Source organism: Lagopus leucura, unplaced genomic scaffold, assembly GCF_019238085.1.
Source record: "Lagopus leucura isolate 7727_CA_CO unplaced genomic scaffold, USGS_WTPT01 Super-Scaffold_650, whole genome shotgun sequence".
NCBI lineage: Eukaryota > Metazoa > Chordata > Aves > Galliformes > Phasianidae > Lagopus > Lagopus leucura.
The window spans coordinates 112,191-135,197 of record NW_024962253.1 but is presented as its reverse complement, the minus strand read 5'-3'; the positions used below and the strand labels follow the sequence as shown (position 1 = coordinate 135,197).

General features: G+C 45.3%; 1 protein-coding gene across 5 annotated transcripts in view; it reads left to right on the top strand.

Annotated features, from left to right (window-relative positions):
• Window positions 1-23,007, top strand: part of LOC122174991 (phospholipid-transporting ATPase ID-like) — a 74,156-nt gene that overhangs the window by 3,745 nt on the left and 47,404 nt on the right. Inside the window, exons 2-5 of one of the 5 annotated variants that reach the window (XM_042862353.1) lie at window positions 2,100-2,253; window positions 4,149-4,364; window positions 12,315-12,393; window positions 21,623-21,681. In XM_042862353.1, the coding sequence (XP_042718287.1) occupies window positions 12,351-12,393; window positions 21,623-21,681 (102 nt within the window). In that variant the 5' untranslated portion in view covers window positions 2,100-2,253; window positions 4,149-4,364; window positions 12,315-12,350. Of the gene's footprint in view, window positions 1-2,099; window positions 2,254-4,148; window positions 4,365-7,150; window positions 7,476-7,913; window positions 7,965-12,314; window positions 12,394-21,622; window positions 21,682-23,007 lie in introns of those variants that run through there. The other 4 variants (XM_042862352.1, XM_042862351.1, XM_042862355.1 and 1 more) reach the window with 4 other exon arrangements.

Genomic DNA, 23,007 nt, shown 5'->3' with positions numbered 1-23,007 from the left:
TCCCTTCCCTTCCCTTCCCTTCCCTTCCCTTCCCTTCCCTTCCCTTCTCTTCCCTTCTCCCTCTTCCCTCTTCCCTCCACTTCTCCCCCTCTTTCTCTTCCCCTCTCTTCTCCTCCTGTTCCATTCCGTTCCACTCAATTCCATTCCGTTCCATTCCACTTCATTCTTCCATTGTTTCTTTTCCTTCAGATGTTTGTAAGAGGCAGCAGGGAGTTCTCTCCTTGTTTAGTTGATGAACAGAAGACTGGAATCAGGAACCAAAAATGGATAAACCTGGTCAAAATTGTTGGACACTTGTAAGGTGAAAGAAATTGTTCATTCAAATCTTTCCACCATCAATTAATGGTAAATCCTGGAGACAGCCTGTAGACTCTGAAATGCAGCAGCAGCCATAACTACAAAAGGCTCAGTGACACCACATAGATCCAACAAACCCTAAAATAATATTTTGTGCCTCCTTCCCCGCCTTTGAACCTTGATCTGTCCTAGAGCTGTTCTGAGCAGAAGAGGCATCGTGTCACTTCTTCAGGCTTTGAAACTTTTGAAATGATGTTTACTGTATGACTGGAATCAGTCCTGCAATGCCATTCTGGATGTTGATTAATGAACCAATATACACTTTGGTCTGTATGTATTTCATGCTTCCCTGGCATGACTGCCTCGTGTCCCAAATGTCTTTTGGGGGTCTCAAGGTATAGATGTGCCACTCACTACTTCGCCACATACCAGAAAGGTTTCCCAGCTACATCTGGTGGACACAACTATTTTTGACTCTGGATGCTTGCAACAAACCATCATTCTCTGCATTGTCACCTCTTCACCTTCTGGTTCGTCTTAGCTGAAAAGCTGGGCTGCAGGAGGGCTGGGCAGGTTGACATGTGCTTTTGCTTATTTTTACAACTCTATACATAATATACTATTATGTATACTATACTACAACTATATGTATAGATACAGGTTTTTTCCTGTAGCAGTGTAACTGGTTTCTCAGATGTGATCCAAAACATTATTTTCAACACAGCTTTAGCCAGACCCCTTTGTGTTTCATCCTCCTTCTCCTCCTAAAGCCAAAGCAGCAGCCTGACCACTGGAAAAAGGTCATGCCCACCCCTCCCTGTGCAGACGTTCCCTGGTTAGTGGATGACATCCAAAGAAACTCTCTGACCTTTGTCTGTGCTATCTGCACTTCTTTACCACTTTTGCCCCCAAAACTAATCCAACCTTTCCTTTTCTAATAGAATTATAACTTTCACTTCCCTACACAGGGCCTTCATTCTGCTCTGACTACATCATCGTTGCAGAGATCTTAGGGGATTACACATGTTTTCTAGCATTTTGCTTTGTGCCAGGGAATTTGTCCAGGTATTAACTGTCTTTAGAAGACATTTATTCTTGACCCACACCATGCAGCTGTGGAACTAGATGCTGGGCAGTGTGGGCACTGTGCACTGTGGGCACCAGTACCACAACGGGGCGATGGGCTCAGGATGTGCCACATCCTGCATGAGCAGCACTTTGCTGCCTACCTACTGCAGTTCAGTGCTGCAAGAAAGTTAAAGTTAACTTAAATTTATTTCCCAGGATAAGGCACTCAGTGCCACACAGCACTGCTGATATCTGACTTCATTCCTTCTTGTCTCTCAGAGTCTGATTTAGTTTTCTGCTGTGTGGTTTCTCCAGCATATTCCTGTCTTCAGGCTGCACATTGTTGCCTTCAGCAGGCACACACACTGATTGCTGTCAGAAGCAGCAGATGCCTCCTCTTCTGGTGGGGCTTTTATTCTGTAAGCAGTGAAAACAAAATGTTGTCAAAAATCCTAACACAGGCAACAGGGGGTTAAGTTGAATACCTGCCTCCCTTTCCATATGGAATCACAGAATATCCCGAGTTGGAAGGGACCTGTAAGGTTCACTGAGTCCAACTACTGCATCCCTTTGAAATAGGAGGATCTTCATACCAGAGGACCTCCTGCAACGCTGCATCTCACCCCAACAGATGACGTGGCTGTGGTTAACCTCAAGTTGGAGCTGTACCCCCAGCACCCGTGGGCATGCACCCAATCCCTGATTTTCTCACTGATTTTGTCATCCCTATCTAGGTTTTCTTAAATTGCTGCAGTATTCTGGAGGAAGAGAGTGCCCACCTCCTTCACTCTGCCTCCTGATGACTCCTCTTTTTTTGTATGGCTGCAGAGGGATTTCTGTGCACGACTTCTATTCGAGTTAATGGGAATTCACCACTTAAGCACTGAGGTGAGAATAATGCGGCTCTTTGTTCTCAGCCATCTGAGTGCAGAGGAACAGTTTCTGTTAAACACCTGGAGAGCAAGGGAAAGAACAGCCCGACGTGAATAGAAGCAAAGACTGCCAGTGCCCGGCCCTGGCACACCTGCACCATGGAGGTGCTGGCAGAGCCCTGCGCTGCTGCTTTGCTGCAGAGGGCATTCTGTGCTGGAAGGGCAAACTGCTGGTGAAAATGCCATGCAGTTTCTTTGGGGAAATCTCCGGGGAAATCAGTGGGTTTGTGCATATTTATGTCAGGGTGCATTAGAGCAGCTGTTCCAGATCTTTGGGTAATTAGCTAAAATCTGATTGTTCAGAGGGGAACCAATTTCTCTCTTCCTAATGCACCAGGCTCCCCATGCCTCATTAAGGAGGCTTTTTTTGTTTTTTTCTCTTTTCTTTTTTTCCCCCAACTCCATCCTGACCGTGCTCCTTTGCCACAAGGTTGAGTTTTCCTTATTCATTTGTCAACGCTCGGTATAGATACAGAATGATACACAAAGTGCACAAAAGATTGTCAGTACTATGGAGAATGTCATGGAGGCAGCAGGTTGCGTCAGAGTTTTTCTTGGAAGGGTAGATTTAACTGTAACTTGGAAAAGAGGCAGTGCTGATGTACATACGCATGGTGTGTTTAATTTGGAATTATGGCTAAAGTCTTTATGAGCATAGTGGATGTGACATGACATTTAAAGGAAAACTCTCAGAGCATCACCTGAGCTTCTCATGTGAAGGCTAATTGTCAGATCAATACATAAAGTAAATCACAAGGAGTTAGGCAAATAATTCCCAGCTCCATAGGTGATACTGTAGAGAATGCATAAGTTATCTGTCCCTGAAGATACGGAGATCTCCCACTGCCTTCATGTCTGATGGCATGCCTGATGGGAGCTCTCACAGAGAGAGCACAAGGCCAGAGTGTCTCTAAATGACTACTGAAGACTAAACATTGCCTATAGCCATTACACAGCCCTTAGGGTCATGTAGCATCTTGCTAAAAGTGCTGTTTCTCCCATGAGTGCACACCAGAGTGAGGACTGTACAGCACTTAGGCTTTCTGATGGACCAAAATGGGTTGGATGTCAGTGTGTTTGAGCAGGGGGTTCCACAGTTCCTCAGTGGTGTCAGCTGGTTTGGTGATGTGTCTGAGCAGCACGTGGTGGTTTTTGAAGTGCCACCAGATATAGTATATGTGTCTGTGGCAGCCACTTTCTTGCAAACAACAACAGGAGATCTGTGCTACAAAAGGCTCTCTGATCTGAGCCTTTTACAGGCTGGGCTGGTTGCCTTATCCTTAGCCTTACAGTTGCTACTCACACAGGCATGATTAGCCCTCAACAAGCCCTCCCAAGAGTCCCCCTGAGAGTCCACCATAGGTGATTAGGAACCATGTGCTAAAAGTAGTGTGGGCACATCTGGGCTGCTGCTGGTTGATCCCTGTGCTCTCCCCATGCGCTGTGCCACCAGCAAGTGAAGAGGCATAGCTTTACAGTACAAGAACATAACCCTATGACAGGTTATGTCCTTCTCTTCCTTCAAATCACCTAGCAGCTATTTCAGGTACCTGCAGGACTTTCATCCTTCAGGCTGCTCCTTTCCTACCCGGACAATGAAACTCATGGAGTTCATAAGCACAAGTTACCAAATCTGGTGGGAACTGGAAAACTCAGGGACTGGATGTTCTTGAGCCTCATTCCCTGCAGAAATGAATGGAAAATTTATCTCCTCCTCTGTGTAATCTGAGCAGCTGAGCCCATATGAACACCATTTGACTGAAAGTTTTTCACCTCTGCTCTGTGTCCTATGGGCTGTGAAGGGGCAAAAAGACAGGGACCAATTTAATTGCTGTTTTAAAATGTCAGAAGGTATCACATTGGCTGGTGCTGGTGCCGGGAAGAGGAGACCGACAGTTAGCAGAGCTGGTTGCTGCTTTCCTTTTGAAGGCAAGAGGCTGCACGGCTGTGGATTTCTCATGACTTTCCCCAGAGGATCATTGTTTGTTAAAGACTCACACCACTGGGACAGGGGTCTGATGGAGAAAGGGAATTCTGAGCCACAAACCCTTTCCTTTCCTTCTGCAGATAAGTGGCACTCCACAGAATCATGACCAGTATGAGTCATGTAATTCTGCACATGCCCACTGAAACTATATTCTGACCATTTCCATTCGGCATCTATCTTACGGCACCGTGTCAGCTCCCACCTGCTGGAATAAGCAGTGAGGTATGGGATTACTGCGGTATGACCCTGCAGTGCTGAAGCTGTGCAACAGGCTTCAGATTGCACCCAAGGGAGCTGTGCGTGGGGGAGGGAATCCAGAGCATCCCTTCCAGTAGGGTCATGTGGAATTTCTCATTTCATGAGATGAGTTGTGCATCAATGGGAGGTTGGCCTCTTTTCTCCAGGTAACTAGCAATAGGACAAGAAGAACAGGAGATGGAAGTCTGCCCATGGGACAAGATATCCGTATGGTCTCTTGCAGCTTTTATAAATGCTCTTGACCACAATAGATATCTCTGTGGGCTCCAAAGTGGGGCTTGTTCCTTATCCCTTTCTTTGTTGGAGTCTGTCAGAAGCAGGGAAGAAAGCTGGGGCGAGAAAAGCATAGAGTATGGGAGGAGACCACAATGGTTTGGGGTCTGGGGTATGCACTGGTTGGTTCCATAATGAGAAGTACCAGCCATTGTGCAGCAAGTCAAGATTCAAACCTTGCAATTTGGGCATGACTGGAGTTAGAAGACTAGCAGAAAGCAAAGCTCATTGGTGCCTATTTTGAACTGCATAGGATAGGTGTGAAAGTATACAGGTTGAAAGTAGTCTTAAATACAGCAGTAGCATAGGGAAGACTTTCACTAGGGCTAACATTTTGTCTGCTCCATGGGATGCTCCAGGATGTACTTTCCTCCTGTTTTTTCTCTACACAGTTTATGCTCTCTGGTTACGTAAACCACTGAGAGCCTCACTAAGTCACCAGGCAAGACTGGGTTCTGTGTCCTCCAGAGAGGATCTCAGCATTGCTGTTTAGAGGGACAGAGGATGTGGTCCAGAAGGAGGCAGTGTCATTGCATCTTGAGTGTAGTTGAAATCCAACACAGGCTAAGTGTCTGGAAGACATTCTCCTAACTGCAGTGGTAGGATAAGATCTTAATGGCATCCATCCTGCCCTCTGCAACTGGTGGATAGTTGGGAAGGTGGAGGAACCAAAGGTGAAGAACCATGGTTTGGATGTAGCTGTTTGCTCCTATAAACAGAAAGCATCCCTTCATGATGTGTTTAGAAATCTGTAAAGGAGGAAGGAAGTGGTGTGATCATTGGGAAGCTGTTTCCCAAGGGCCAAAAGCATAAAACAACAAGAGATCTCAGAGATGATTTGGTATATTAAGTGACTGCTGCTCTTCTGAATGCTTCCACATGTGCCAAACTTAAATGTGCAGCTTGACTGACGTGCATAGGGAATGTACAGCAGAGGGAAAAAGACACTACCAACATTCGTTCAGTCAAAAATCAAGAACAAAACAACCTATCTGATTTTTAGCCATCTTGAAGTATAAACAAGTCTCAAGGCCAGCTGATTCTGTGGTTGAGTCCACTCTCATGTCAAAGAGAGGAGGTGAACTCTGCTCCAGGAAGGAAGAAATGACTGTAGCCAATGTTGAAGTGATGCAAGTACAAATATGGCAGCAAAGCAAGTAGAAGTAGTGTGGAATCATTAGCTAGCATTGTTTGAAACAGGTGTAGATTGGAAGAACATCCCTGGAGTCAACGTAGAGGGATATGGGCTCTTATTGCTCTTTCTCCATAAACTGCCTTTGGTGTTAGGAGGTCCTGTTCGTTGCCACTCTGCACTGATCCCTTTGTGACCACAGGAACTCTGCCACTGGCTTTCCATGGCTTTTTTATCTTGATAGGACTTCAGACAACTTCATTTTTCAGAAAATACCCTTTGCGAAGACTTTGTCTCTCAAGTTACTACAATTAATCAGCTGATTAATGCATTCAAGTATTTATGTGTAGACTTGAAATTAATTCTAGCAGTATTTATGTAAACCCAGTGGGAAAACACTGCAGATGAAGAGAAAAAAAGCAGTGAGAGAAATACATTTGGCTGATGTTACTGTTGACACATCTCAGGCAAAGAACGCAGTGATCGTAGAATAATTGCAGTCCACAGGAAGGTGGATTACTGCTGTAGTTGGCCCAGTTTTAGTCTTTCAGTGAACCTGGTAGGCTCTGGCATATGGGAGGTCACTGCCTATATGGTCCCACAACTTGGGGAAAGAAATCAATGTGATGAGGAGACAGGGGAAGGTTGGGAGGTTCCTCGGGGTGCTTGGGGCTTTCAGCAAGGATGTTCCAGAGGGCAGTGAGGCCACATGGGTGTCTGGGCAGCCAAGGGGAGGTCACACTGCAGGGATGAGCAACCCCTGACGTCTTGGCAGCTGAGCGATCCTCTGACGGGCTGGAGGAAGCTCTGTGGTTGCAATTATGCAATTCCACTTGATGAGGTTTTTCTCTGCAGAGTTTTTGCTGCTCATGACTGTCTGAAAGTGTGCAAGGTGGAGCCTTGGGATCAACTTGTAGGAGAGCTTCTCTGGGTTTAGGGAATCCTGACTGATTTCAGCAGTACAGTGCGGGGTGGCAGCTGCTGGGAGATGGATCCCTTACCAGGTTCATCCTTTTTTAAGGCAATTTGATATGCTGGATGCTTTCACCCTCTTGCTTTGAACGCTTCCGCATCGGCAGGAGGTAGGTGAGGAGATCAGCTGTCTCCTGCGAGTCACTCGGGGTGTTCCGCTCAAGTGGGGTCTTTTGCAGCTCTTTGTGCTGGGTGTTTAATTTTTTAAGGGAGCCACTACTCTCTCCCTATCTACAGGAAACAGAATTAAAAAAAAAAAAAAAAAAAGAGGAAGGATTTGGCGAGAAGCCAAGCCTAGTGACTGAAGTAAGAAGCAGGGAAGTTGGAGTAAGTGTAGTAGTTACCGGGACGTTGTATGGCAGAGCAGGGCCACGCCGGATCGATCGTTCGGGGTGGGAGAGGAACACACGATGCCCGTGTGGCTCTGCTTCCTTGGATGAATGCCACCGCTGAAGCTGCTGATCCTGGGAGGGGATCGAGCTGCGAGTAAACGAGACCAGAGGAGTGCTATGGAGGGCAGCAGCTCTGTTGCTGTGACTTTTAGGAGTCTTCCAGGGTAAGATGGAACGTTTCCCTTCGCCAAGCTTCTCTCCTCGGTCAACATTTCGGGGGAGTGGGGGGGGAAGAAGAGGGTGGAAAACTTGCACTTTTCCAAACCCTGGGCAACTTTGTAAAGCTTAATCGCCGTGCTATGGGCTGAGCTTCTTTCTTATTTATTTATATATTTCAACCCCCCTCCCCACCTCGCCATCCTACCTCCCAGCCCCCTCCTTCGCGAGAGACCCGATAGGGCGGAGCGCGCGGAGCGGCCGCCGCGGTGTTATTGTCCGACGGCGCGGGGGGAGCGCACCGCACCGCACCGCACCGCACCGCACCGCTGCGCGCCGAGCGCGGCCGCCCCGCGGAGCGCGCGCCCGTTTCGGCCGCCTTCCCCGTGTCAGCGCTGAGGGGTGCTTTAATGAAGACAGATGGAGGATGTTGGATCGTGGCTTTGAGACGTGGCAGATAGCAGGCTGTTTCCCGGCAATTACAGCTAATTGCGCTGGTGTGTTGGAGGGGAGGGGGGAGCAGCGCTTGGCGCTGCGCATTTTCCTGGGTTTCCGCATATTCAGCTGGCCGAGGGGCTGGCTCACCCCATCCCAGTTACACCTTCAAGTGTTTAACGCGCCGGGGAGTTCTCAGGGTGGCTGTCAGAGTCGTTGCAGTGAATGAATAGATTTAAATCTGAGACGCTGCTGCTTTTGCAAAGCCTGATGCTAAGAGTGACCGTGTTTAGTTTCTTGAACTTATTTCTGGATAAATTGAGACCTGCCCCATTCCTGCCCCAAAGGAGCCTGATTCTGAGAGTGAAAACAAACGTTTCAGCTGCCAAGTCTGCAACCTGCTTTTGGTGTTCCCCCACCTGGGGGGATGCAGGACATGCTGCTGCCTGCTTTGTTTCTGAGGTGTTCAAACAAAAGGAGGTGTAAGGAGAGGTGGGAAAAGGTACATGCTGACACGTATCAGTTTTAAAGATGATTAGTGCTAACCATTTCTCTAAAACATTAGTATTTGCTTTAGATAGGAGGAAGAAAAGGCATTATACTCTCAGGAACCAGAATTTGAGTAGTTTGTATGAAAGAGTTAACATAGCAGACCTTTGAAGGAGGCCCTTTACAAACATAACTTTACCTGGCACCTTACAAGGTCAGTCCATGCCAAGCATGCCAGGCCTTTGTGCTGCTCTTCCCAGTGCATTAGAAAGAGTTGCACTACTGTGATGTCCCACTCAGGGACACCCAGGAGCAAATGTGACTGCTGGTTCAATGTTTGACATCATACATCCCTTAGCAGAAGTGCAACTTGGGGATGGAAAAAGCAGAGAGATTGGGGAACCTTGTGTATTTTAAACTCTCTGAATTTTCCCAGCTCTGCTTCCAAATGCAGCTTATGGTGATATGCATTCAAAATCTGGGGCTTTGATTTGCTTCACCTCATGGTGCTTGACAGCATTGCTTCACCAAGACTACAGCATGGACAGTCTTGAACCTCATTGTGATATGCTGTGCTTGGGATGAGTTTCCTCATCTGTTGAGCTGTTGGGTATTTAGTTGATTATTCGGTACTTCAGCACAAGAGAGGAAAAAAAACGTAAGACATGAATATTAGTGGTTGTTACATAAACTAAATACAGAAACAAAAATAACTGTTAACACTTGATCTGACACAGAAAGTTGGTGAGTGAAAGCATGGCATGGGTTCTGAATCTATCTGACAGAGCTATTTCAGTTATTCAGAGTTTGTAAGTACCACACTGTGTATGGTGGCTGGAGGAACCTTGTTTTTCTGCCTGTTTTCCTTGGACTCTGGGTGCTCATTTCTAATATTAGAGTACAATTTGCTGCCACCTCAGAGCTGCTAAAACCAATGTTTGCACAGGAGTTTCATCCTGTACTCAATGATGCCCCATGATCTGGGTCGAAATAACCCTTCCAAAAATGATTCTATTTAGTGTGAATCATTTCACAGAGTCTGGTACGAGGTGATGGGAGCAGAAGCACTGAGTATTTCCTAGTTCATATTTATCATTGAGTCTGATGTATTGTGAAGCTATGCCCAGAGAAATGGGGCCAAGAAAGCAGCCATGTTTTCCATCTGGAACATCTGCTCTCCATTCATCACTGTTGTGCTGTATTGTTCCTAAGTTTTCTAGCCCTCATTGTGGTGGCATCTCATCTAGATGGCTTCTGGAGTGCTACAGGTACAAAAGCTTTCCGTAGTGAAAAGGGGTAATGTATTCATAGCTCATGAATCCCCTTAAATCAGGAAGTGGGAATTGGAGTTTAAAATGGCTTTTTGCTATCGGCTGTGGAGACACGGGGAACTGAGCTGTGTCCTGCTAGGCAAAGGAGCTGGACCTGTGTGATTAAATACCTCTCTATCCCTGGTGTGCCATGGAGCAGCGAGGGGTATCTGGAGTAAGCAGAAAGGAAACAAAACCATTGAGAAGATGGAACATTGGAAAAGCCAGTTGGTGCTGAATCAGGGGAGGCAGCTCAAGGAGATCTAAGCAGTGCTTCACTTTGCATCTGGAAACAGCTGGTGCCAGGGGAAACAAAGGCAAGCAGGAAATTGTCTGTCTTCTGACTACCGAAACCTTTCATATTTTCAGTTAATTCAGGAATAGGAGGTTGTGAAAGTGGTTTGCCAGAATTTGAGAAGTGCTTTGCGCCACATAAAAATGAAACATACGAGAGACATCATTTTTTCCAGAAAGCACAAAGGGAAATTAAGACCAAAGCAGTGCACATGAGTGATAAGGGGATGAAGAGCCTTTAGTTGCAATGCGTGAAAAGGAAACTGAATCTCAATTTTGAAAAAAAAAGTAAAAAATGGAGGCATAAAGAAAACTGAACTGGGATGTGAGTGAAGGTGATATCTGGGATGTAGCTTGCCCGTGAAAAGGCCTGCAGTCTACAGTGGGAGCCCAGGAAAAGAGCTGGGATGGAGGGCAGCAGAGTGAGGATCAACCAGGAGATGCCATCTTGCTGTACAGGCCATGACAACCAGTACCAACCAGAGCAGGATCTGGAGCACCACCACAAGGGATTACTCCACCACTATTTGCTTAAGTTTGTTTTCATGCTTGCAGCCAATGACCTCTGGGACTGACACCCACAAGAATGGAAGCGTGCTGGCATAAAACGGGTTGCTAGCATGCTGTGTGGTTTGCTAAGTAAAGGAGCGTGAGGATTAGATGCATGAGTCAATAACAAACAAGAAATTGAAGGTATTTGTAATAGAATGAAAATAAAGGGTACACCTTTGCACAACAGGGGTGTGTCAAGCCCTCAGTAGTATTACATGTGTACCCATTGAAGACTGACACGTTCTCATGCAGCACTGTGGTTAAGGCAAGCCAGGAACTGAATTTTGCAGAGAGGTTCAGGTCAGCATGGGTTCATAATTCCTCCACTTTGGCTAAGTAAGCTGCTGTGATAAATCTGTGTGATAGAAATAACGCATGGAAGGTGAATCTGGTGTGAATGGACACAGCAAAATTATCACCAGCATCTGCCCTAAAGGGCAGTGCACTGTGGGAGCAGAGAGCATGCCGCATTATTTGTGCTGAATCAAGATGCTCACAGTGGTAACTTAAATTTGCTGCTGAGCAAAGATGTGCAGGAATGCAATCCTCATCAACTGTGCCATGAAACCAAAGGAAGTAAAGATTCTGTGCCTGCCAAGTTAGCGTATTGTTGCTGTCTTGTTGCCACACTGAGGTCATATCTGATACTGGTGATCTAGCAATCACAGTCATTAACAAAAGCCATGCTCAGAGCTGGAAAAAAATTCAGATTTGTTGATGAGATGTGGATCTGAGCTCCACTGGCTGTCTCATGTTACTATTGCTGAAGGAAGGCACAGAGCCTCTGTGGGCAGGGGCATCTTCCAGTTGGCCACAATGCCCAAAGTCTCAGCCACAGAGTCATTGGATGGATATATCCACACAGAAAGCATATAATAGAACATCCACACAGAAAGCCAGATGCGATAACTGCAGAGTTTTCCTTAAGGTTTACCTCCATTTAAAAAAAAAAAGGTGTGAGGGTTATGTCTGCACCAGGCACAGCCCAGGGATATCAGCAGTGCTCTGGGACAGTGGTACAGGCTGTGTTTCACAAGTGTTTGTTTCCAGCATAGGTAATCTGCTACCTTGTTCCTTAGACAGCCCTACTCTGGCACTGAGATGATAGGATTTTAAATGAGAGAATTAAATTCAGTATGTTTTGTCTCTGTTGGTACAGTACGTATGTCTGCAAGTTATCATGGTTGCTTTTGTTAGTGTTCTCTATCCGGAACTTTTGTTTTTCCTCCATGAAATATGATCACTGTCACAGTGCAAATACTTGTTTCTGCCTCCTAGAAAAACTTGTTCCAGATAAATGACGATTCCCTCTGATGTCTCACCTTGGCTCTCCTGTTCCGCTAAGCAGTGGCAGATCCTTGTTCCTCAGGCACGCTGGGCACTGCTGGCTTTTCTCATGCTGGTGTCCAGCGCCAAAGGACCTTTAAAGTCCTCCCAGTGAACAGAGCACCAGAAGTTTAATTACCAATAGACTGCTCTACAGGGAGGTTGATCTTGCTCTGATGCCCTGTTTCTCTGCACCTAAAGCACAAGCCCTGGGAGGGGACTTCTCCCTTTCACATAGGACCAAAGTAGCAAGAATGTACTTTTTAGGCCTTTAAAGAGATCAGAATCCCCAAGATAAAGTAGCTCACTCTCAAGAAGTGCAGCCCACAGACCTGAGATGGTTTTGCCTTTTAAAATGAGCCAGAATTAGGTGTGTGTCTCAAGTTGTGCCATGCTGTGGGGGAAAAACCGCTGTGAATGACCTTCTCTTTTGTCTTACAGAAATTCCATGGAGTTGGACTAAAATAAAGTTTTGGGATGTCTCTGTTTGGATTAAAATTTGGAAAGAAGAAACTGAAAGGTGAGTGAGGTCTGGCAATGCCCTTTAGGTAAGGAATGTAAATCCAGCACACGTGTGGCGCCTGGGAGCATGGCTTACAGCTGCAGTGCAGGTGGAGGAAGACGCCGTCTGTTTGCTCTTCCTGCATTTCGTACTGCCCTGGGGAAGTGCTGTGTGCCAATGAGCAGGAGGAGATCGGAAACAGAACAGGCTGTGAAGTTGGCAGGCTGTGATGGCTTGGAGAGGTCTGGATGGTGATGTTCTTTCCACCTAGATCTCCTGGGGAGGTGCGGAGGAGCATTGTGCTGTGTGGTTTGCTGCTCTCATAGTCCCACAGGAGGAGGTGGTGGATGCCAGGGGACACTCTGCCAGCCCCAGGCCTTCCTCATTCCTGGCTTTGGAAGGCAGCACAGGCTGGTCTGTGAGCCTCTGTCCACCCAGGGCACCAGCAGCTGGTGGAGTCACCATCCTCAATCAAGAGCCGTGGAGATATTGCACTGAGATAGATGATTTAGAGTGGCCAGAGGTGTGGGTTGATGGTTGTACAGTCCCTGTCATATCAGGCACAAAAAAGTTGTTGGAGGAAACCAATTCCTAAGATGTCAACATTAGTGAGGTTCTTCAAGTCAAAGTGGACTTCATCTCTTGGTAAGCAGCAGTGGTGTTTTCGTGGAAACAGTATCTGTGAGGTCTTTTTCAGTGGGACTTGACTTGCAATGAGCATTTCCTAAGGTAAGAGTAGAGGGAAAACTTGTGGTTCAGAATGTCTGTGAAGAAATAAGGATCAAGCCTTGGCAATGGCTGAGAAATGGGGAAAATCTCTGCTTGCTGGGTTGTTCCGATGGCAGTAGAACTCAGCACTGGTGCTTTGTACCTTGAGGATGGAGATGGTCAGGTGCCATGTATTAAACATACAGAAATAGAGAACAGGGAAAACGCATGTCCGCAAGTACCCTGAACCCAACGTGCATACCAAAGAGTACACAGTTTGCACATTTTGAAGAATTTTAAGACAAAATGCAATCATTGCTGTGGCTTCCTGTCCATCAGCCCAGCCTAGGGGCACAGTGAGAGGAAGAGGAAGGGCTTAAATTGAGACAAGGCTTTTGGAAAGCTGCACCGGGCTTTCCTTCTTGGTGCTGAGGGGCAGATGGTTTTCGAGCCGCTGAGATCTGAGCTCAGCTGAGACGAGCAGCTCCTGAGGAAGAGTACAGCCCAAGACTCACTCAACGGGCCTAAAGCTTGGCTGACCTTTGGGACTCCCATTAATATCCAGCAGAAAAAGCCACAACAGACACCAAGCGTGAAAAATACACTTATTTGGACACAATTTAGCATTAGGAAAATAACTGTGAATTGAAAAGTTTCTCAAAGTTTGTTTCAGATCTGTATTTATTTTTATGATATTATGTCACTTCCTATCACTGTGTATTGCTGTTATTGACAGCATGTGCAGTTGTGTCAGGCTGTGGTACATGTCTGAGATAATGTTTTCTAGTAAAGGATCTGATATGTGCCAGCCAGTTACTGTCAGACTGGTTTTTCAAAATGAAGTGAAATGTCTATTTCAGCTGCTTTATTTGGTGTGCTGATAGTGGCCAAATGATTTTGAACAATTATTTCTCAAAACAGGATACCAGAGAAAATCTAAGCCAAATAAAATAGAATTTCCAAAATTTTTTTTTCCAAAATGAAGATGACACAGAATTTTTGCTGCTGAAATATTTGAATATTGTTATTTTTTAATTTGAAACAGGCTGACAACACATGAGAAATTCAAATGCTACTTGAGAAATAATCTGTTGCATTCTGAGAGCTGGGGAGTCCCAGCCCTTGCCCAGAGCCAAGGCAGGTGGGTGAGACATCGCAGGAGGAGGAAGGGAGGAAGAGAAGGAAGAATCAGAGCTGGCAGTAAGGCAGGAGCTGGGGGAAGAAACAGGGGAGGCACATTCCATCCCCTCCCAGAAAGACCTCGTAGGGAATGCTTTCTTTTTTAAGGCTATCCAGCACCTCTTCCAGGCCCGTGTTCTCCCAGAAGTCCTGTTTGACACAAGTGTAAACATGGTGGGCAAACATAGGAATCCTTTTGGAGCCCTTCCTTGTTCTTCTTTCCTCATGGTGATAATATCAAATGCTGTTTCTAGAAAAGGGCAGGACCCAGTATTGAACTTTAGCATTGCGTTAAACATTTACTGGACTTCAGGCGAAAATAATTCCAGTTCATCCTTGAAATTTTTAATTTCAGACCTTGCATCTGCCGTATGAAAATTGAGGTCTCTCTTAAGTGGGTCTTCTGCTAGTGAAGATCCAATTAAGAAAAAAAAAATCATCTTTCCGTAATAACTTGTGCAGAAACACATGAAATATTTCACCTGTGCTGGCAAATTCCAGTTGCTGTGCTCCACTGTGTCCATGAAACACGATCCATTAACGCAAATGTGTATTTCTTGCATTTAATTTCCTCAGGAGGAACGAGTACTCTCATTATTCTGAGAAAAAAATGATATGATAGGGAAGTCCTTTAATAATGGAGGAAAGGGCAAGAGGGAATAGGCTAATTCTGTTTATGATGTTGTATCTGAATGGCCTTGCCTCTAGATTTCTAAATTAAATTCCTCACACTCAGTACAAGCTATCCATTTCGGAGATGAAAAGGCGTGTGATTGCCAGTATCCAGCCAGAGAAGCTCTGCAGAGGAAGGGGTATCTGCATTTTCAAACCGTGCAGTTTTATAACACAGCCCTTGAGAGCCCTTCCTTCAAATCAGTAGTGAGGATACCTTTGTTTACCTTGCAGTTGGGCTTGTGCCCGCCCCAGGCAGGTCTGGGCTATAATCCTTACCTCTCCCATTTCCGTCCTTCCTGGCTCTTATCTCTCCTCCAGCTCACGCACGTGGTTGCACCATGACAGAGCACCTTTTAAGCTAAGGATGCTCTTCGGTTTTGTGGCATGGAGTTGGCATGCCAGCGCTGGCAACCTTATGGTGTTATGTTGATACTCAGACTAGATTCATTAACACTGGAAAAGACCTCAGAGATCATCTAGTCCAACCACCAGCCCAGCTCCACCATGCCCACTAACCCTGTCACTCAGTGCCAGATCTATTCCATTCTTGAACACCTCCAAGAACAGCAACTCCACCAGCTCCCTGGGCAGGCTGTACCAGTGCCTGACCACTATTTCTGGGAAGAGGTTTTACCTAATATCCTGAACCTGAACCTGCCCTGGGGCAACTTAACTGCCTTAAGTTTCAGCTTTTGTCTGCTTCTCAGACCAGCTGTATGATGGTGTAGGTGTAGAGTGTAAGCCTCAGACTCATCATGCACTGCTTCCCTTCATCCATCTACTCTCTGATTTGTATTAAAATACTGGGCTTGTTGGGTCAAGAACTCTGACTTTGGTTTTGTGTAGAGCTCACTCAGGTCCCAGCAAGGTACTGCCATGCTGTAGTTTGAAAATCCTGTGATGTATGCTATAGAAAATAAGCCTGTACTTTTTAACCCAGCTATAAGTACTCTGGAATGGTACTCAAGAATCTTGCTGTGTACATCCCTTCTCTTTCAAAAAAGAGTAATTACTGCTTTAAAGTGAAGGGAGAATTTGGCAAGTAGCTTGCCTAGTAACCTCCCTCAGAACAGCAATTTTATTTGCCTAATGCACCATGTAATGGTGTGCCCTCTCCCATGACGTTGTCCCTCAGCGGACACTAATTTTCTTTGTTGTGGTGGGGGCACACAGGTATCGACGTACTATGGCAGATTTCATTTAATTGTGCATATAGAGTAGCAGTCCAGAAAAGACCAGAAATAATGGCAGGGGTTCTCTGTGAATAAATGGGCCACCTTCTGTGTGCAGGCTGTGAGGTGACACTGAAAGCTGGATCACACCACAAAGGTGAGGTGTCCAGAAGTAAAGCCCACAATAGCTTAAGGAAGACAAGATATGATGGAAGGAAGCCTCAAGTTGCACTGGGGAGGTTCAGTTTGGATTTTAGGAAAAATGTCTTCTCAGAAAAGGTGGTGAGACATTGGCACAGGCTGCCCAGGGAAGTGGTGGAGTCACTGTCCCTGGAGGTCTTCAGGAACCATGGAGATGTGGAGCTGAGGGTTATGGTTATGTTAACCATGGTTAGTGAGCATGGTGGGAATGGGTTGAGGCTGGATCACGGGGGTGATCTTAGAGGTTGTTTATAGCCTCAGTGATTTTATCATTCTCCATTGCAAGTCTTGAGAACAACGGTGTGCTACAACTGGTGGAGGTCTTTTTAGACTGCCAGCAGTCTCTTGGGGTGAGGCCTAATGGCTGCCTCCGGAAGGACTGTCCCAGAGATATCAGATATGTGCCCTGAGGAACAAGGTATATGAGGCTACAGCTTTCACAACTTGGTAAGGTGAATGGCTTTGCTAAGAGCGCTTCTGCATGGAAAGCTGGGGAGATGAGCCCAGCTCCCAGCTGCCGCTTTTTGCAGCTCATCCAGTGTGACGTTTGTGCTGTTGAGGTCACTCCTTTAAAGGGTGGAGCAGAGCTTTATTATTTTATAGAGTTTGTCTCAGTTCTGTTGTCAGGCTTGGCTACCCCGGCACTCCCCTAAGTGGGCAGTGTTTGTTTCAAGCATGAGATGTCAGGCCCTAGTTTGTATATGACTTGGCACAACCAGGCAGATCTTCACCTCCCCCCGCTCCTTGGATCCACACAACCTAACTTCTACAAACCCTTTCCATAGGCCTGTTTAAAGCTCTTGGCACATGCTCCTTAAGCATAAACCAGCAGCAAATTTCCAAGCTCTCTGACTAGACCTCAAATCTAACCTTTTGCAGGACTTTTCCATGCAACAGCCCTAAATGAGAAGGCTGGTAAGCTGTCCAGTTACATTCATAGCTCATTTTTGGCATGGGTTTCATGTTATTAAATCCAGATGTTACTCTCTGGTTTAGCTCCTAAATCTGTCTGCCTGAGAAAACAGCCACTTTCCCAGTGACTTGGTCTCAGTGGTTAGACCAAGACCTGGGCACTAAGCCATATTTATGTATGCTGAGTTTCCACTGATGAATAATTTAAAATAGTTTTCAGTGGCAGTGAGATGATAACTTGGAACACAGATCCCACTTGTTCTTTCCAGTGATTTGTAACTGCAGTTTGCAGAAGCAGAAAGTTTAATACAAGTTGCTTAGAGATTAAAGAAAAGTTTCAAGAGCTGAAAAACTTGTCATGCAATCGCTTTTCAGATTTCCCTTCCCTGTTTCCTCAATGCTTCCAGAATTACCAGTGCACAATAAGACATATGTACTTGGATCTAGATTCAGAATAGTCTGAGCTGTGGTTTCAGGCATGGCTGGGGTAATGTAGACTTTCGCTACTTTTTGTTTACGGCAGTCATCCAAGAGTCTTCATTTCTACCCAAACAGTTACAGAAATGAGTAGGAGTTGTCTGGTCTAATACAGTGGGTTCTGATTTTTATTATTATTATTATTAATTTTTTTTTTTTCAAATATAAAATCTCAAAAATAAAATCACTGAGACGGTGCTGCCACGTGCCTCTGGTCAGTGATCAGTGGTGGTCCTCCTTTGGAGGAGGGAAAGTTTGGCTCGCTGATGTTGGATGAGGCACCCTCTGCCATTTGTGGTTGTTCTTGATTTAGCAAAAGTACTGGATGATATCCAGCAAGGAAAATGAAAATCTTTCCATTAGAAAAAGCCTTGTATTTTGGCCTTAAAGGACACTGCTTCTGGAGGGCTGATGCCTGCTAAGAGCTTGGATCTTCTGAAAGTGAGGAGTGCCGGTATTGAGATGGATGTGCTGCGGCACGCTGTGTGCAATCGCTTGTGTCCTGGGAGAGGAATAAATACCTGCAGGGCTCCAGCCCAGATTAGCAGCTCTAGATGTCTTTGTGCGTCTGTCCATCACGGGATTATGCTTTCTCTGTCATCTAATTTGGTGACAGCTGTTAACTCTCAAGAAAATTCCTGAAAGGGCACCTAATGCAGTAGGTAGAGCCGTGTCAGTGTGGACCTGCTGAGCTCTGCTTCTTTTTTCCTCTTGAGCACTGGACGAGTTTCATTCTCTCTGCACATTTTTTTCCTGTTGTGAAAGAAGAGAAATACATGTCTGAGGAACGCAGTGAGGGATTAAGCACTTTCAGAGTCTTGAATGAAGCCTCTGTATTGGTTTGTACCACCCAGCCAGGGCAGGTGGGAGCTTTCCTGAGGGAAGAGGAAAAATATATTTACCTGTAACATAGTAAAGAGGGCTTAAATTAGTAATGAGAGGGCTTGATGAAAACAGCCCACATGCAGAGATGAAAACTGGTGATCTGTAAAAGGGCTTAAAAAATTAGGGAAACGGTGTTATTTATAGGGTTTCTGGAGGGAAAGGAGGAAGGATAGCAGTTCAGCGCCCTGAATAGCTTAGACACTTGCTAATGCAAGACTGAATAAACAGGAAGAGCTAGATGTCTTAATACATCATTAATAGGTATAATAGACACGTGTTGGAACTCATGAGGCTGTAATATTAATAGAAAAGAATAAAGCTCATTCTGGAAGGATAACAGAGGTGGCAGGGGGTGAGATGTTTTCCTTGTATGTTCATGTTCTCTGAGATCCAGTGCGGAGAAGAGAAGGATAAACAAATTGCAGATCTCTGAGTAATGATATGCAGGGGTAAAGAACACAGGCATAGTGCACCAAAAAGAACAGACTTCAGTAGAAATTAATGTAGTTTTCTGAATGACAGGGCATGGTGTTAAATAAGGAATCCAGGTTCTGCAGAATTGGGAAGGAGCGGAAGGGTGAACAATGTATTCTTCTGCTTTTGGGCTGAGCAGGCACAATCTGTTGGTGCAGATATAGATGGTTTTTGGAGATAGAGAGGAATCTGTTCCAGAAGTGGTTGCCTTCAACAGGGAGGAACTGGCTGGGTAGCTGAGAGAGGGAGGTAGTATAGATGGGAATGGTGACAAAATGGCAGCGTGTTGCTTGGAAAGAAAGTTGCAACAGCAAAGTGTTCTAAATGGAATTCAAGAATGAAACCTTGGTGAATATGAAGAATTATTAACTCAGGGGAAGGAAATTTGGAAAGGGAATTAAGCAGAGCTGTGATTTCCTTAAATAATTGATATTAAGGTCAGGAGTATAGGCTATGATGATTCAGAGAGGCTCAGAAGGCTGAATGAAGAAAGTGGTGGAATCCCCTTTACCTCAGACGGAGGAAAGATGCTTCTAGAAGGTGTACAGAGAGTTGTTTTATCCAGCACAAACTGCAATGCAAAGCTCAAAGTGAAAAAGATCTAGTGAGGATGTAGAAGGTAATAAAAGTTGTTCTGCAAAAGCTGGGTTCTCTGGGGTTCGGTAACCCTACTAGTAGGAGGGAGATCAAAGACATTTTATGTCTGCTGCCTAGTGGAAAAAGTTGAGGAAATCATGCTAAGGAATCTGATACATGTTTTTTCCTTAGTTAAGCACCTCACACATTAGTTGCTGCCAACAGAGCAGAAGGGGAGATGTTTGGGGCTGGAATAAGGAAGGAATGGGGCAGGTTAGTAAGACAGAGGATAGCCTGAAGGATGCTGCCTTGGGCACACTCTGGAGCACAGGCAGATATGGTTCAGAACTGTGCAAAAAGGCCCTACCTTGAAACAGGAGAAGAAGAAAAGCTGAGCAATTATAGATACGTTTGCTTCACTTCTTGGGTGAAGGTTGAAACAGTCAAACAAACCACTTCAAAGTGACTGGAAGTGTGTGGTGGAAGAGATGATTAACAGCCAGCAGTCCAGAAATACTACATCCAGCACAAATTAATTCTGTGTTAGTGGTAGCCAGAGGGCTAACAAAGAAGCCTTAGATAGCTGTAATGTGTCTTGGCTGTCATCTGTAGCATTTATACAAGTAAGCTGGAGATACATGCTTGAGATAAAATCAGTGTAGGCCAATTGCCAACATTTTTGAGAAAATAATACACTAAGAATAGTTATCAATGACTTATAATCAAACTGAAGAGTCATCATGGATGTATCCTGGATCTGGTGTTCCATATTTTATTTTCCTGCTTGGCTAGCAGTCTGAAGAGCACGGTTAGTAAATCTGCTCCTGGCAGGAGTTAGAACACACTGAAAGATAGGAGAAGAACTGACTAACTGGAGGACTAGTTTGAGGAAGTTTGGATGCATTTCAGTAAGGGTAAATCAAGGGTCTGTGTTGCCGGATGAGGCATCAGCTGTGCCAGAAGGGATCAGCCCCAGTGGGTCATATTCTGCCACACTGTCTACCAAGTGCTGGTGGTGCAAAAGGATATTTTGAATAGCTTCAAGGTGGTTTTCAATTTAAAATACTAATTGTTAGAAAGGCATGTAGGGTTCCCTTCTGATCTGCTTTGCTGTGGTAAGGCTGTGGCTGCAAACTAAGGCTCATTTTGGGTTCTGTGGTTCCAGAATGAGGTTAACTATGTGGAAAGCAGCAAGAATGGTGCCACTCTGGGCAGATCAAACTGTAAGAACTGAATAAAGATAAGAATTGTGTTTTCTTTCCGAGGATAAACTGCAGTAAGGCTGAGCAGCCTTCAGTGCATCATGAACTCATCCGGGCTCTGTGTCCTTGGCCAGTAGCACAAGGAAATGACAGGGAGCAGAAGGAGGCCTTTGATCATCCCAGGAGAAGATACAATTTATTTAAACTGAAATAATAAGTCTTACATTAGATAATGGGAAAAACCTTCCCTGTGCGAAGGACAATGCAGTCCTGGAATAGGCAGTTGGAAAAACAGCTGTCCTGAAGCTTTCTACAACTTTTATTGAGAGTGACAGGCACGACCATCTCTTCAGATAAAGAGTAGATTTGGTGACCTCTTGAAATCCCTTCCAGTGGTTTTTGATTTCAGGATAGGTGCAGTGGTGATGTCCAATTGTGGGGTGATACACATTTTAGTAGAAGAATGGCACTAACAGTAGGCCCACAGAAACAGCTTCACAAATATCAAGGGCAAGAGATGGAGCAGAACAGGGGTAGTGAACACCACCAGCTAAATGTCGATTCCTGCCAGGAGAAGGTGAGCAACCTGTGCACACAAATAGCTCTGTCAATACTGGAAGTCTCTCCAATTCCTTAACATGGGACATTTAGAACACAGCACAGATTCCAGGTGACATCACATGCTAGCAGCTCTACCTGCTCTTCCTGATGCTTCATTTTTGTATTTTGCTTGTATTGATTCTGCCTACCTTCAAGCACGTCTGATGTGATTCTTCTTCTTTGCAGAGGAAGAGAGACACCTTCAAGCAAACAACCGAAATTTTAACCTACAGTTTGAATATGCTGTGAGTACCCAGAAAATGTTGTTTGTTGCAGTTGTAGCTACAGATGCTATTTGTACGTGTTTTATGCCCACACACCACGAGGACTCATCTTCAGTTTACCGTTACAAGGGCACGGCATGGGTGAGCTGTATCTATAACTCTGCAGAAAATAAACCTAGGGAATTAATTCAGTGGGCTTTCCAGAAAGACTTGGGCAAGGCTTGTTTTGTGTTCTGTGGTGAAACAGGAGGACAGATGTGCCAGAGAACACGTCAGAGAGATGGTTCACTACTGAGTCACCCATGCAGCTCAGCCCTGCAAAGGGTGGTCAAAGGAGACCTAATGCTAGAAAAGCACATAAGTGACCTTATATATTTCCAGAAATTTTTTTGAGAGCCATATGTTTGTAGGATCAGCCCTCCAAGGTCTTTCACTAAGGGAACCATTGGGGGAAATTTCTGTTGGAAACGTGGCTCCATTTAAAGTAAAACATGAAAGGAAATGTGTCAGTTCCTCAGCTCTGGCAGTGAAATCCTCTCTGGCAGGAAGGTTTTGAATCTGGCCTTCGTGGCTTCCTGCCAGCTTTTATTTCCATCTTCTTCACAGCCTTGCTGGCCTCGCATTGTGCCATGAAGTCTGTGACTCCGAGAAGCACCGTGAGACGTGCTGCCCATCACTCAGCTCTGCCAGGCAGCCCCTGGGCCGCTCGATTCCCAAAGACGGGGACTGTTTGTATTCCCTGTGTGCAGAGAAGGACTAGATCAGCTTGTGGAGCCATATTGCTTGGCTGCAGGGTCATCTCCTGGCTGGGCAATCCTAAAGATGTATTTATTCAAAGTTATGTAGAGCTGCCAACTGATATTGCAGTGATTTTTGTGAATTTCTGTCTTTTGCATATCTGAATTGCAGCAATGAAATTCATCCTTCATTTTACTGAGGAGCTCATCTGAATCATGCTTTGTTTAGGCATGTTGTCAGTGTTTTCTTGGTCCTTTCATAACTGGTAAACCTCAACATTTCAATATATGGTGATTTGTTATAAGATAGAAACTTAGACTTGCCATTAGCTTTGACTAAAGATCTTAATGTAGCTGATCAGTTGGCAAGATGAACTGGTAATCAGCGGTCATCTTTCATCCATGAGCTACACAGGTTAGAGCCTTGCTAAGTACAGCTCTGCTGCATGAGTACTGAACGTGAAATAGTGTGTAGATAATATACATAAAAGACTTTGCAGCACAAATGCTATGTTGAGCCTGGTGGTTTGAGATGCATAGAGCCTACAATTTGAGTTCTGTGGTGAGCATTGCCGCTATGAGTGTGTTTAAGATCTTTCACTGGTTGATT